Here is a 16,698-nt window from a genome sequence, read left to right as displayed (position 1 = left end):
ATCCAGCATGACCGGTTTGGCAGTGGGTTAGTGATGGTCTGGGGAGGCATATCCTTTGAGGGTCACACAGTAGGACGTTCTTGGATGATGTAGGCATTGATGCCATTGACTGGGCCTCACGTTCCCCAGACCTGAATCCAATTGAGAACCTCTGGGACGTTATGTATCGGCTCATCTGACGCCGCCAGGTAGTGCCACAAACTGTCCAGGAGCATACTCAGATTAGTCTTATTAGTCTCAACAATACCAATGCCAAGTAGTGGGCCAATCTTCTATTATCGCATTTTAGCACATATAACACGCGCGTTATACAATGGTTTTCAAACCGCGCGCTAATACTGTGCATTGTCTGCTGGTGCGCGGTATACATTATATTTTTTACATGTAAACAATCAGCAGTGTACGACTTGTGTTTAGGCATGTTGAAAACTAATATAATTTTGATCGCTTGGCCTCACGTGCGCGTTATGTAAGTGTGCATAATACAGACAGTTTTTTACACAAAACTGAAAAAGTGCACGCTATGCAAGGGTGTACATTTTACACGGGTGCACACACTATGCACTAAAATACGGCAATAATACAGTTATTAAAGCAGAGTTGATTGCAAAACGGTTCAAGGTAATATGATTAGCAAAAATGGCATAGGTTATTTTCGCCCTGTCTTCATTCACATATTACCCATACTAGTATATCAAATTATAATTATTATTTCCCAAAGCAAAGCGCATTGGAAACAGTGTGCCAAAATGCGGAATCCCAGGTATGACATGTGTCAGTAAATGGTTATTTGATGAGTAAATTATTTAAAAGGACAGTTAAATATAAAAAAGTATTTAATCCTTTGCCTACTATAAGCCGGGTGAGTAAATGATAAATAGAAGAGTAAAATACATTCTTTTTAACGTACTTTGTTGGCTTATAGTAGGCAAAGGAAATGGTTAAATCAATGACATTTGTCATTCTTGGGATTCCATACAAAAGTTCCTGAATGGCCTCTTATTTCTGGGGAATTTTTGCAGTATGTAACCATGCCTGCTTTTTGGGGTGATATAGCCCACAACCCCTTGCGCAGAAGAGGAGGGGTTTGTTACAATTCTCCTGATTTATAACTTGATAGAAAATGCGGTCATGCTAGATTGTTACACTAACTTTCATTGAATCAGTACTGCTAAAGCTCACTGTTAATTTTATGAGGCAGTAGTGGGCAATGTCACGATATGGCCATACTGGCTTACTATATAGCCTACTTAACATTATATTTACCAACACCAGTTGATAACAACGCATTAAGTGGTATTTCACGCATACTAACACAGTACTGTGTGTAGGACAATTTTAGTGAGACACAAATATACAGATTTGCTAAAATAAATAGTCAAACTAGAGATTTCACTTACTGTTGATACAAGGTGTTGCCATCTTCAGTTTACGGGGCGTTCTTCCGACTTTCCGAGTTGCAAATCTGCCTTGAGAGGGCATTCCAGTTGAAAATTCCGACCTCCGTGTACAACTGGAACGCGCCAATAACCCTAACCCATGTTCGCCAATCAGAAACCTGAAAAAAGGTTATTACCGGTTCTCATAGGCTAACAACAGTGGCGGGAGTGTTGGATGTAGAAGTGAAGTCCGTAGCACATTCTGACGTCTCTGTTCATCAATATAGTCGAAGTAATTTAAGTATAAACATATAAAAAGTAATGTTAGCAAGATTAAACCCAGAACTATTTTGGCTACGTCCGCCATTGCACAAAAGTGCCTCGTGTAAACAAAGGAGATTACTGTGCACACTCTGACGTCAAACAGAGGAGATTATGGCGCACACTCAGATATTGCAAGCCAAAAACTCTGTTTTCCCTGTCTACACGTCAACACTGGAAGGAGTTTTTCCATTTCCAGTGTCCTACATTTTTTTGCCTGTGGATGAAAACCAAAATGCATGGTAACCCCCCCGTTTTAAAAGTACCTGTGTACGTGTGGACTAGTGGTGTGTTCCATTTACCTCAGAAGTTTGAACTCTGAAATGGAAATGACGTTACACCCAAGTTAACCCGTCATTTTCCTATATTATGACACAGTCTGCTAAATGGCAAACATTTAGGGCTGGTTTCACAGACAGGTTAATTAAACCTAATCTAGGACGAAAACATGCTCAATGGAGTTACTGAATTAGATTGTTTAGTCCTGGACTAGGCTTAATCCGTGTCTGCGAAACCGGCCCATAATGTCTGTTTTACTGTTGATATAAAGTGCTGCCTACTTGGATTACGAACTTGGGCTTCTTCTTCTTGTAATTTGTTGGCGGATTGCTACCATACGAAAGGTGCATATACTGCCACCTACTGTACCGGAGTGTGAGGCCGGCCACGGCCTACCTACATCATACCCTTCTGCTCAGCCCTGTTTCCCTGAGACATTGAGACACAGCCATTGCCACCACCCCACTCTCCTCCCCACCCTCCATCAACCCCAGTAAATCCCACTTCCTACACTCCCCGATAACCTCCTCATACAACCTTTCCCTCTCAACATCATACTGTTGGCAATACAACAACACATGTTCAACTGTTTCTTCTACTGGACATCCATCACACAGTCCTGTCTCATGCTTACCTATCACCTTCAATGAGGAATTCAGCCCTGTATGCCCAAACCTTAGACAACCCCACATCAGCTCTTCCCTCCTACACCCCATATTCCTTAACTCTACCTTCACCAAACGATGTACCCCACAATACACTCTACCCAACATTCGTAACTCTCCCCTTTTACCAATGATTTAATTTCACCTCTCCCTAACGGCACCTGAACACCCACCCCCTCCTTCCTACACGCACTCCTAGCCAGCCTATCAGCCACTTCGTTACCCTCCACAGCAACATGAGCCGGCACTCAGTAGAACCAAACCATCACACCCATCCTCTCCAACCCCAACAGTAACACCATCTCCACCAACAACTCACTTCCATCTGACCTTCCAGACTGTGAAACTGCTCAACACTTCCGCTGAGTCAGAACACACCAACACCCTCAACGGTCTCACCTCCCCCACCCACCTCAACCCAAGAATCATTGCCACCATCTCCACCATCCCAGCCATTTCGCCTCATTAAGTCGTTCTCACTCAGAAAATGAGATGTGCAGCACCCAAGTGCCAAGCCCTTCCATTACAACTGTTTGATTATCAAATTTAAATTTAACAACACATTTACAACAGTTACTTGTTCTGGCCAGTGTGTCCCGCTCTACTGCTGTGAGTCATGTCAGCCTGACTATATTTACAATGTAGCATTGTGTTCATAATTTTTTTTTTGGAATGGTACTAAAAATCAAATAGGCAAGCCTAGTTTAGCCGGGCTGTGGATAGAAGTGACTATAGCGAGCCAGGGAGGGGCAGCTATTTATTTTCTTAAATTGGATGACACGCTATATTAGATCTGGCTTTGTTTACTGCTATAGGTGGCTTCACCAAGCGGTGGATGGGGCGCGTCACTGATTTCCAGTGGACCCTTGGCGGTGAATGGAATTCTACTCAGCTGAGATATCAGTAGTTGCTGTGTACTCCGCTCGCCAAGTGTGGAAAATCTAAAAATCTTCTGGAGGAGAAAAATGGTGGGGAAGCAAATCCCTGTCAGCTAGCTTTTGTCAGTGGGGGACATCATGGGCATGCGCTTCATCCAACAACACCTTGATAATGTAGAACCATATTTAAGTGCTTGTGGGCATAACGTGGAACCCCCTATTATCAGCATAAGCAACAGCAGTTTTGAAATATATCTTGTACCAAGTAATCATTTGATCAAGTTATATATTTTTTGTGATTATTGTGTTTGTGTTATAAAATACATAATTTTTCCATATTTGTGTTAAAAATGAAAGATCATAGTCACTGTCTATACTTGACATTTTTTTTATCTAAAAGTTTAACCTCATACTATTTCTAAAAGCAAAAATGGTGGGGGGTAGATGAAAGGGTAAAACATAACATTGTTTTCTAGTCCATTTGCATTTTGAACTTGAGAGAATATTATTCACAGACCGCTAGAATTTGACAATAATAGAGGTAAGCCAAAATTAGGGGTCCGTTAGCCAGTAATATAACAAATACCACTGCAATAACAGTATAACAAGCTAGCCCGCTAAACCTGTTTCCCGAAAACTAGCTAACGTTGATACTGTAGCAGTTATAGCCTTTGCATTAGTTTAATGGACCTGGTGCAAACATGAGCAACGATATTTAAAAATATAAGCATTGAAATGAGGACACCTTGCTACTTAGGCCTAACTACTTAAATGTTGATGTCTTTTTGATGCTTTCTTTGTTGTTGTTGGGAAGAACATCATTCTGCCCATCAACAGCTAGTGTTTTTCTTTTTTTCAAAGACAATGACTGGCCATACATTTTTGTGTGTGTGTTCACAATCCAAATAATGTCATCAAGTACATTTACTAAGGTTTTTGGGTAAATATTAACTTAACTTGCTACACAACCAATGAAGAAAGTACCACTGTCACAGTGCTTACAGAATGCTTGTTTTTTAATGCTGGGATTTGACTGGTCTACGGACAAGAGCAAAACGTTCTCCCCTGAGTGCAAAAGGTTTATCTTTTTTTGTGTGGAAAACACAGAATTCTGCATTAATTCTTAATTTATTTTTTGTTGATTCATTGGATTCTGAACCTGCCCAAGGAACAACAAATTGAATGTAGACGAATGAAGTCAGAACTCTTCAAAAGTATCTATCTAGAGCTCACAATGATTTGTCCATTTGTGTGGTAGGACTGTTGTGAATGTTTTCTATAGTGTATTAACCTAGTGTGTTTTAGTGATATGATTTCAAAATACCATGGGCCTAATTTTTTTTCTTATTGAATGTTTAGAATATCAGTGAATACTTTAAATAGTTTATTTTATTTTGAATTGCTTATATTATTTCATTTATGAAGAACAAAAATATTTTTCTAAAATAAACCAAGTAGCAAATTTTTAACTTGATGTCCTGGGTCTGTTTTTTTTGTTGAAGTTTTGTGATTGGATTGCTGCAATTTGATCAGGAGTAGAAACATTTCATTTTGATCCTTCAAATAGATATCATATTTTGTATTATCCTTGTCCTCATTCAAAGACTCTGGTACTCTGGATAGGGCTAAGTATTTAGTAATCCAGTCTGCCCTATATTCAGGAATTATTTGTGGTTTTGTGTTGGTCAAACTAACAAGCAACAATTTGGACTGTTGGATTAACTTGATCTCACTAGAAGATCAGATTCAGTGGACATTTAATGTGTGTAAGTGTAACTAAGGTCTGGAGGTAAACAAGGATTTTATGTTGTTAAAACAAAGCTTAATTATGTCAAATTGAATCCAGTATATGTGAAGTCGTTCTTGTGGAGTGAATTAATATTTTTTATCAAGTTGTCTTTATTATGCAGTTTGCTCATTTGTTTCCTTATGACAGCATAACAAACAGTAGTACCACAACTTACCTAAATGGCGAAGTGTAGGCCAGTTCAAAGGACTTAAAATCTGGATTCTGGAATGTTGAACCTGTGGTATCTATTTTAGAATGTTCCTATCTGATTATTTTCTGAAAGACCAGCCATCATGGCAAACACTTTTGATCCCCCCCAAATAGTTTTGAAAACCGACCCTTGGTCTCTTGTCTGATGTTATATAATATCATGATTACTGCTGCTCTTGTCAAATCTAGTATTGGTCAGTTGTGTTGTCAATGTTCCATGCTATACACAGTAAGTGCATGTCAGTGAGCTTGTGGCACTGTTCAGGAACATGTTAGCTAGGGTAGCAACAATGTAAGTTGAAATCAAAGCAAAACTTCACTTTTGCAGATGGATAGCATTCCCCTTCCCGTGGTGTTGGGAGGGGCTTCAATGAGAAGAGGATGCATCAACACCCTGGGAATATGTTTTTGGTGCACCTATTTGTGATGATTAAGTGCATCATCTTCATGCTTGATAAGGTAAGCCAGTGGTAGTCACTAATATTTCATGATATTTAATTTATTAGCCAGACACTTTAAAAAATGAGACAGGGAAAGCCGCCATATTGAAAGGAAAAATGTAATTTAGAGTCACTTACAAGTTTGTGGTCCTTGTTTTCTGGTGACTGTGCTGTCCACTCCATTATAGACAGAATACCAGCTGACTGCTTCTTCCCTAAATTGTTATTGCATAGTTTGGAGCTGTTCTTTGGGTCATTGTCCTGTTGTAGGAGGAAATTGACTCCAATTAAGCGCTGTCCATAGAGCATGGCATGGCGTGGCAAAACCTGAATATTGTTTGATAGTTGGACAACTTTGTCAAAGTTATAAATTGTCATCCTCCACTACATATGACAAAAAAATTGGACAAGCCAAATTTCTTTCTATTATCTGTTCTTCTAATTACCAAAAATTGTAATGAGAATTGTAATGTGCCGCATTTACAGTAGTTCAGCTAATTTTGTTTCTGTGTCATAAATAAAGCTTAGTTATTAAAGGGTTAGTTATAAAATATGACACTCTCTTATGATTATTATTAGCCCTAGAAATGTGTTGGTGAAGAAGAATGATTGTCCTACAGGGGTTATGAACCCAAACTTGCACATAGATTTTTTTAAGAATTCAGTTAAGAATGTGATGGTGTTAACTGTCATCTTCAACTTCATTTTTAAATTTGATGGACTGAGGTTTCAATCAAAACAACCATTTCGTAAATACAGTCATTTGGAAATGTACACTCCCTAGAAAGTTGTCTTTTCTTCCCACATATTTAGACATCTGGGGCCGTATTCACAAAAAAACGTAAGATTAAAAGTAGCTCCCAACATGCTCATTTAGGAGAAACTCTTAAAAATAATGGGCGGGTTAGTCCTAATTTTGGACATTTTGGACATTTTTGGTCTAAGAGGACTTTACAAAGCATTTTTGCGGTAAAACAAGCTCCTAAATTTGTGAAAGGTTTGGGGTAGTCAAGAAGACCCCTGATCACCAGATCACAAACAATCCTAAAAGCGCTGCTACTGGCAATCCGCCTTGTAATCAGCCCGGTTATGCTGGTGTCTGAGTGCCCAAGGATTGTGCACACCACTGAGGCAACAGGGCCTTGGGTGCTGAGCCTCCCAACAATTGTTTCAAATTATATATTACATGTTAATATTGTCTGCAATGATGAGGTTTATTTATACATATATTTTCATTTTATATAGGCTAAATAAATTGACTGATAGGGAATAAAACATTGTAGTCTAGCCTAGTTGAAAATAATAACAGTCACGTGTGGGATCCCACCTGTGGGATTTGTTTGTCGCTTGAATTCTGCAAACTCTTGCCTGAGACTGCGAAGAATACCAGTGCTTTTCACACTCATCGGTGGTTCTGGACAGTGGGAAAGCTGCATTTATTTGCAAGCTTATATTTTCCCACACTTCTGTTTTGGTTCTAGAAGTTATCCCAACTCCAAATTTTCCTTCAATAATATCCCTCCTTTCATGCACAAGTTGGCAAAAAAGTGAAAGCTGTTCTTGTGTCCAGTTTGGTTTTCATTAATTATTTTTTTGCACAATGTAGTGTCGCAGGTCTTACAGTCACGGTTGTTCTAGTGTGATCATTTAAAGGCTGCTTATATGCAACTCTGTTAATTTTACTGCTGTTTGAGAGGCCTCTTAGTGGTAAGATAAAATGTTTTGTTAATATGACCCCTGGATATATAATCATCACTTCAACTCTATTGACAGATAAAGGTAACTTAATATAACAAATTACACTGAAAGATTAAACTTTGCCATGGTTTATTCATAAAAAACTACAGAAATGCATAGTTCAGAAAAAATATGTACACCCCTTGCTTCAATAGCTAGTGTTGCCTCCTTTGGCTGAAATTGCTTATTGCCATTTCTTGTAACTGTATATCAGTCCCTTACATCGACTGGGAAGAATATTGGTTTTCTTTATAGTAGTGCTTCAACTGTGTCATCATCGAGGGCCCCCCACAGCATTTAGATTTTACTCCATTCTATAATTCTCAATTTATTTTTGTTTGAGCCATTCTGGTGCGGCTTTGTGTGTTTCGGATCATTATCCTGTTGCAAGATAAATGTTTGGTTCAACTTCAGTGTTTTGACAGATGGTGTCACATTTTCCTTAAATATTTTCAAGTAGAATGTGGAATAAATGGTTGACTCAATGAAGACAAGTTGGCTAAGCCATAAGCATCCTAGCAGCCCCAAACTATAATGCCACCACCTCCATGCTTTGGAGTTTGTACAAGGTTTGTCTGTTCAGGAGACAGTGTCTGACATTGAGGAAAAACAATTCCATTTTAAACTCATCTGTCCAGAGCACATTGTTCCAGTAGTTTTAGCCTTTACCCAGGTGTTGTCTGGTAAAGGTCAGTTGTATCTTAATATGAAAAACCTTGTGTACATAAGTATTCAGACCCTTTGCCACGAAATTAAGCTCAGATACATCCTGTGTCCTGAGAACAAAAATCAATCAGCTATTTGATTAGTAGTCAGATACCATACCCACTATGGTAACTGCTGCCTGCCTACTGCAAGTAAGTGAGGAAGGTTATATGTTAGTAAGCAAGCAAGTTTATTTATATAGCACAATTCATACATAGAAGCAATTCAATGTGCCTTACAAAAAAAAGAAAACATAAAATACAGTAGCATAAAAACAAATATTTAATACTGGGCGGGGGGGGGGGGCTTTGTTCTTTCTGCATTTTGACAAATCATTACATTTGCCACTAGAAATACAAATTGTGAAATTGGATAACCAATAATCTTTCTCATGTTACTTTTCCAGAAGCTGTGGAAAGTTTTATGTAACACAACCATAGGAGAACCAAGCTCTGATTGAGCTTTAAGAGACATTGTTCTCAGAATGTGCTAGCTGAGTAGACTTTACTGAAGTATTTTTATATATTATCTGCTATGATGCCATAGCTTTAGCATACCAGATTGGATTGTGAGCGTTTTTTGTAAACGAATTAGAACTTTGTAAATTGCATCTGGTTTTGGGCAATATTATAGGCCGTATTTTGCTATTGTTTGGGTTTCCATTCTTACTCAGTTTGCTCTATAGTTCTACCTCTTTTTCACCTTCTTTGAAAAAATTCTCATTGTGCAGTAGTTGCCTGCTTACCGGTTTCACACACCAACAGGATGCTGCTGTCACAGATACTCCCTCGTCGATAGACACAGTGAGTGGTAGTAGACGTACAGCATGTAGCTACACATTTTGCCAAACAGACAAATAAGAGTTTGATAAAAAAAATAGAGGTAAAGCCAAGTGAAAATGACAACCTTTTAGTTTGATTAAAGTGACCAGCAAACTGGTCAGATCGGTGATCCAACCACGTATGCGTTGCTAGCTGTATCATTCAAAAGACTATCGTAACATTTCAACTATCTACTAAACCTAACCTTAATTCTAACCCTGTAACCTAACCTTAGCAAGCAGCTGCTTATAAACAGATAGTTACCGGATTGATGACATTGAGAAACCTTTTCAGAAAACATCTCAGAGATCAGGTGATTATTGGAAATACCCTTTTTGGAAGACCATTGTTCGTTCTCTCCTTTCGAGAAACAATCATTTACAAGGCAAAATACAGAGGTCTTCAATCAAACTGAGCACTAAAAAAAAACTCCACCAGGCTTCTTGCTTGCATGGCTTTTAGAGAAAATAAAAATACAATGATACATTTTGAAAAATGACATGCAAATTAAATTAATTGTGCTTTTTATATACACACGATCTTGATCCTCGACTCTGCTGAGCCAGCTGGGATTTGCCATGATGAGGCAAGAATTGGACTGTAAAAGAATCTGTAATAATCTAAATAAAAAGTGTTAAAAATTACAGCTGTTGCACTGTTTTCTGGCCTTCAAAGAGCTATTCTCTCTTTAAGGTTTATGAAGAAGGTTTCAAATGGTTGGAGTTTAGATTTTTGTGAGACTAAGCGAATATGACCCCATGGGCTTTCAAACACAAACCCAGGTAATGGGAATATCACCTAAACATCAATTTAGGTCTACACTGATAAGCCAAAACATAATGACCACCTGCCTAATATGGTGTAGGTCCTCTGAGTGTCGCCAAAACAGCACCGACCCACCGGGGCAGTCCCCTGAAGGTGTCCTGTGGTATCTGGCACAAAGACATCAACAGAAGATCCTTCAAATCCTGTAAGTTGCGAGATGGAGCCACTGTGGATTGGACTTGTTTGTCCAGCACATCCCACAGATTTTCAATTGGTTTGATATCTGGGGAATTTAGAGGCCACGGCAGCACCTTGAAATCTTCATCAGGGTTCCTCAGGGAATATCATTGCCATGATCCAGTCGCCTGGCCATAACAATTTGGCCCTTGTCAAAGTCGATCTGGTCTTTATTCATGCCCATTTCTCCTTCAAAAACGTGTTGTTTGTTTACCATCTAATCCACCCAGACTTTAACATGTGCCCTTGTTAGGAAATGATCAACATTATTCGCTTCTTTGTTCAGTGGTCAAATGTTTTGGCTCATCACTGTAACTATCCCTTAAAAGGCAGAATTTCTATTAATCAACTGAGTTTCCTTCACTCAGTTTACAGACTTGGATGTGACAAACATTGGCTGACATTCAAGTGAACATCTGGTGGTTTGTGAGCAATTTTAACTTGACACAGCTATGTATACTTGTTGCAAGGTAATAAAATCTAGAGGGAGTAGAAGCCAGACTTTTTAAGGATTCCGAAATGAATTTTTACATCTGGGATTAAATTTGCATTTTCACTCAGGGATTCTGAAGTCAGCCAAATAGTTTTTCTTCCTAATGTGATGCAGGTTGATTGATCATGCTTATGCTACCTCTAACTCAGAAGAAATGAAGCAAACTAAAGTGAAACAACAAAGCCTGCTATAACATTTTCTCTGCGGCTTTCAGTGTTTGAAATCAAAATGTGAGGACATTTTTAAAGCCTCAAAGTATAAAATGCTAACATTTCATGTGAACACTTCAACTGCCAGTATGAACAAGGCTGTTTCTGTGCTACAGCCATAGCAAATCACACCAGTAATTAGTGACAGCGGTGAAGAGTAAATGACAGATATTTGACTAGATTACCAGCATTTGTGACTTGTTTTACAGTGAATGGACTTAAACATACAGTGTATGTTGTATATAAAAAATAAAATAAAATGTAAAGCATACTTGTGTAAAACTGGCCAAACATTTGGTCATACATGTAAAAAAAATAAATATATCTAATCTTGTCTAATGTTAGTGGAAGTGTTGTAGTCAAGTAAGTATCAGTGGAGTATTGGCACACTACAATTTTACAATTTAAAATTTGTCACAGATCAACAATACAAAAGTCCTGCTAAGGTTTGCAATCTTTCTGAACTTGAGCGTTCACATGAATAAACAATTTTTTATTGAACTCCACAGTTTTAGTGGAGGAGCACAGATCCTCTGCAAGCTCTCCAAGCTTTGTTTGACCTTCCCATCAAGGTCCACTTACAAAATACTCTTCAACAATCAAAGGGGCGTGATGTTTTAGAAACAAGAGACACCTGGGATAATTAAGCAGATACTGATTATCCTCCAATTTGAGATGCTGCTGCTTGTTGGTGAGGCAGACAATTATGGCCTTAAACAAACGCTGCTCCTTTATGGGGGGTGGGGGGGGGGGGGGGGTTGTGTCCTTGAATGACAGTGAAAAATGTTATGTTTGGCACAGGGGAGCTTTCAGTACCCTCGTTAAGTAATGGTTAATGTCATGGTTCAAACAGTGCCAGGCTATTACTTGTGACATGCGCATAGCCCTCAGAGAAAAATCTATATTTGATACAGAAGCCAACAAAATGTCTTTATTTGATGGTGTCATGTCAGAATTGTGTTTGATAAAGATAAAATGGTGATATTCATTTTAACAGTCATTCACTAGACATAGACTTGGGGAATTTGAGAGCTAGGGTCCTGATTGTTTTCACTCCAACCCCAATTCAGCACACCTGATTCTAACTGCCTAAAGCAGGGTTGGAGGACCCTGCTTTAGACAGTTAATAGTAGTGACCATGTATGCTGAGAAGCATGAACTTGTTCCAAGGATTTTAAGGACATTTAACAACCTTAATGTACTGTAGAAAGGTGTTCATTCATCTGGAACCTTCTCTGGACCATGACCTAATGCTCTCAGGGGGAAAATAGCACAACATTTCAGAATGGCCTACACTGTTATTTTTTTCGGTTATTACTACCTGACCATACCCGTAATGCCAAACCAGCCCCTCACCCCTACCCACTTGTTCAGTTTGCCTTCCATTGTCATGTGTTGCTTACAAAACTCCAAGGTTGCCTTATAGAGAGTGGCGAGGAGATGATTTAACCCATCAACTCAGGTATATTGACTAAATGTGCAATCCATCACTACACCATACATAGGCATCAGCTCCCTTATGTAACCTACGAGTGCATGCTGTCATGGTTGACTCTGATCATTTTTGGGAACCCATTGACGGCAAATAAGCCCCTTTTGACCTGATATCCGGTGGGTTATAGAAAGTGTATGTAATCGTTATGATTACAACTGAAATTGCAGGCATCAATTGGTTGGCTCATTCTTAGTGAAATGCCAGACTGATCAACAAAGTTCTTTGGAAAAGTGCCTGTTGACAAAAAATATGTTTAAACACTTATTTTTTTAATAATATTGACTGTGCCAACCTGTGCTTTCTGCAATATTTTCCAACTGTCTCTAAAAACATGCTCTCTGGGAAATGCGTCTCCCATTTGCTTTCCCATTATTTCAGCCTGTGGCATATAATTTAACTAAGGACTAGTTTATATGGATTGTTATCATAACAAATACATTGCTGTGCTGAAATTATGTGCGATAATTTTCTGTTAAATGCTGAATGAATTCAGAATATACCAACCATTAAAACAAAAAGTTATTTAATTATTCTCACAATTTAATTCACACAGGTTACACATGAACTAGGCTACGTTTGACAAGCAGTTTGCTTATTCCACCACCTAGCACTGTATAAACTTGGTGTCAAGGCTTACTTTATATTCATATGATTCATATTCTAATTCTAATTATTATATTAATGAAGTTCATATGTTTTATGCACAAATTGCACGATTAATAAATGAGACTGCCATGATAGGGCTTTTTTTACTTTTAAGTATTTGAGCTAATTTAAAACTGTATGACCATGAAGAAAAGTCAAAGGTTGCTTTAACATATGAAAGTAAAAATTGTTAAAAGAGGCACACAAATAATGTGTAAAACCTTCACAAAAATGAGAGGCATGAATAATCAGTGTGATAGGACTAGGCAGCCAATGGAGGGATGTTCATACAAGTTAATTGGTTGGCATACAGTACCAGTCAAAGGTTTGGACACACTCACACTTATCCACACTTTTGGCTTGTACTGTGTGTGTGTCACATTTATTTAGTTGTGTAATGATGTTGCTGTTCTGCCTTAGGTGCCATTCTGGCTGCAGTGCAAGTGGAAATACCAGTTTTTACACTGACCACCCTTTCTCTTGAAAAGTGGTGGACGCATGAGATGCAAATTCTGGCAAACTGCACAGATTCTACAGAAGCAGTCAAAAGTTTGCAAATACTTACCCATGGATACTTTTGACTGGTGCTGTATGTCTAAACATCTAAACAGAGCAGAAACATTCTGGTCCAATTCATTCAGTTGAAGACTGAAACCAATTACAACTAAGAGATTTACCTAAAAAATTTGGCTGGATTCATTTGCTAACACTTAATTTTGAGAGTCCAAAAAGTGTGCCTGTAGATGCTCTACAGATAGTCAGAAGACAATCTGTACCTTTTCAACTATTTACTAACCCTAACCCTTACCTATATTCTAACCTTTATTCTGTCCCTAACCTTAACCCTTAACCTTATTCTAAACCTAACCCTAACTTTAACCTTAGCAAGCAGTTGTTTATCAACCGATAGTTTGTTGAAAGTTTTTTGATAGTATTACTATCTATAAAACATCTACAGATGGAAATTAGGACTCTCAAAATATAAAATATACATTTGTGTATTTGTTCTGGATAGACAAAAACGTAACTGGCTACAAAATTCATACAAATCTGGTCTTTATTGTTTACGGTTCAATTGCGACTGTTTTGGTGAATTTTCGAAGTACGCATCCGTACATGGTTTTTGGGGGTAATATAGGCTTTATCAACATCCTTTGGGCAGTAAAAAAGTAGGGGTTTCCATGATTTTCTCGTCTTTTCACTTGTCACCTACACTCACCTAAAGGATTATTAGGAACACCTGTTCAATTTCTCATTAATGCAATTATCTAATCAACCAATCACATAGCAGTTGCTTCAATGCATTCAGGGGTGTGGTCCTGGTCAAGACAATCTCCTGAACTCCAAACTGAATGTCAGAATGGGAAAGAAAGGTGATTTAAGCAATTTTGAGCAACCAACATGGTTGTTGGTGCCAGACGGGCTGGTCTGAGTATTTCACAATCTGCTCAGTTACTAGGATTTTCACGCACAACCATTTCTAGGGTTTAAAAAGAATGGTGTGAAAAGGGAAAAACATCCAGTATGCGGCAGTCCTGTGGGCGAAAATGCCTTGTTGATGCTAGAGGTCAGAGGAGAATGGGCCAACTGATTCAAGCTGATAGAAGAGCAACTTTGCCTGAAATAACCACTCGTTACAACCGAGGTATGCAGCAAAGCATTTGTGAAGCCACAACACGCACAACCTTGAGGTGGATGGGCTTCAACAGCAGAAGACCCCACCAGGTACCACTCATCTCCACTATAAAATGGGAAAAAGAGGCTACAATTTGCACAAGCTCATCAAAATTGGACAGATGAAGACTGGAAGAATGTTGCCTGGTCTGATGAGTCTCGATTTCTGTTGAGACATTCAGATGGTAGAGTCAGAATTTGGCGTAAACAGAATGAGAACATGGATCCATCATGCCTTGTTACCACTGTGAAGGCTGGTGGTGGTGGTGTAATGGTGTGGGGGATGTTTTCTTGGCACACTTTAGGCCCCTTAGTGCCAATTGGGCATCGTTTAAATGCCACGGCCTACCTGAGCATTGTTTCTGACCATGTCCTATCCCTTTATGACCACCATGTACCCATCCTCTGATGGCTACTTCCAGCAGGATAATGCACCATGTCACAAAGCTTGAATAATTTCAAATTGGTTTCTTGAACATGACAATGAGTTCACTGTACTGAAATAGCCCCCACAGTCACCAGATCTCAACCCAATAGAGCATCTTTGGGATGTGGTGGAAAGGGAGCTTCGTGCCCTAGATGTGCATCCCACAAATCTCCATCAACTACAAGATGCTATCCTATCAAGATGGGCCAACATTTCTAAAGAATGCTTTCAGCACCTTGTTGAATCAATGCCACGTAGAATTAAGGCAGTTCTGAAGGCGAAAGGGGGTCAAACACAGTATTAGTATGGTGTTCCTAATAATCCTTTAAGTGAGTGTATATTGATAGTTATTGTATCAGTGAAAAATGAATGTTTTTGTGCCATGAAATTAAATAGCTTAGGCATGGAAATGTTCATCTTCAGTCTCCCTAGCAATTGCTCAATTCTTATGACTATTCCAATTAATCAGTTAGTAGATACTTGTAAGCCTATTACTGGCTAATAATATGTTAAAACCGCCAGTGTCAAAAGCCATTCGAATCCAGGGAACATTTGTCATTTTTGATTGCGGGCCGGCTGACCTAGGCTTTCCTGGTTCCTCTTCTGGTTTTTAAATGACCCATGTACTATATTACAACACAAACAACCCAAGACCTATTGAATTAGACTTAAAGAATAGGGCCTTATATAGTTATGGAAAATAATGGCACTTGTAATGCCTAGGTTGTGGGTTTGATTCCCACTAGGAGTGGGTATGAAGAGTAAATTACATTGGTTGCAAAGATGTTGCTGATGTGAATGTTGAAAACAAGTCACGGTGCAACATGGAAGTTGGTAAAACTTTGAGGTCCCCTGGACTTAATTCACTGTCATCATTCATTTCTGGGGTTTTTTCTATATGAAAAAGAAATACCTGTGGAAATAATTCAGTCCATTTCAGGAGTCTTCTTTCCCTTTTTTATGTGCCTAATATTTTTTTAACTATATTTAATTTAAAATATGAATGAATCCATGACAAATTTTTTAGTCATAAGTTACCAAACAACACGTGAAGTTACAAAATCCAAACTGCAAACCCCTCTAGACAGGATTTGATTGACTAAAATGACATTTTTCGCTCAAGAGCTTGATTGTTAGAAAACATATACACAATAATACAAAGACAATATCAGCATGACAAATATGCACTCAGTTTAGGAGTTAAAAAAGTGCAATTTTCAACTTGGAAATGGTTGCGTTTCTAAATTACTGTCCTTATGTCTGCATTAATCTGGTTGATATTTCCCCCACTGTGCGAAATCAAGAAGGTGGAGCGTCATCCATTCTAATTAAGACCTGCCTTTTGTGTTGAGGAAGCAGGTCTGCAGTTCAGAGCTGGACCAGCATTGAATGGAACGCTGTTTTGATTATTGCATAAAAATGTACATGTTTGAAAAACATAATGTATAACACTTTTTGCCACAACAAATAACTTGCAATTCGAAGTCAAATATGAAGAGATTTAGATGGCACAATGATTCTCTACTTTA

The 16,698-nt window shown here is 38.5% G+C and overlaps 1 protein-coding gene across 2 annotated transcripts in view; it reads left to right on the top strand.

The window, feature by feature from the left end:
- The window catches only part of pth1r (parathyroid hormone 1 receptor), a 70,704-nt gene that overhangs the window by 12,891 nt on the left and 41,115 nt on the right, over positions 1–16,698 (top strand). The window contains exon 2 of one of the 2 annotated variants that reach the window (XM_034288649.1): positions 5,850–5,980. The exons of the other annotated variant lie outside the window; for it this stretch is intronic. Coding sequence (XP_034144540.1) covers positions 5,903–5,980 — 78 coding nt within the window. The 5' untranslated portion in view covers positions 5,850–5,902. The remainder of the gene's footprint in view (positions 1–5,849; positions 5,981–16,698) is intronic. 2 annotated transcript variants of the gene reach the window in all.

Source organism: Esox lucius, chromosome 3, assembly GCF_011004845.1.
Source record: "Esox lucius isolate fEsoLuc1 chromosome 3, fEsoLuc1.pri, whole genome shotgun sequence".
NCBI classification, from domain to species: Eukaryota; Metazoa; Chordata; class Actinopteri; order Esociformes; family Esocidae; genus Esox; species Esox lucius.
Note: the sequence above shows the minus strand (reverse complement) of the source record. Positions and strands in the feature narration are given on the sequence as shown.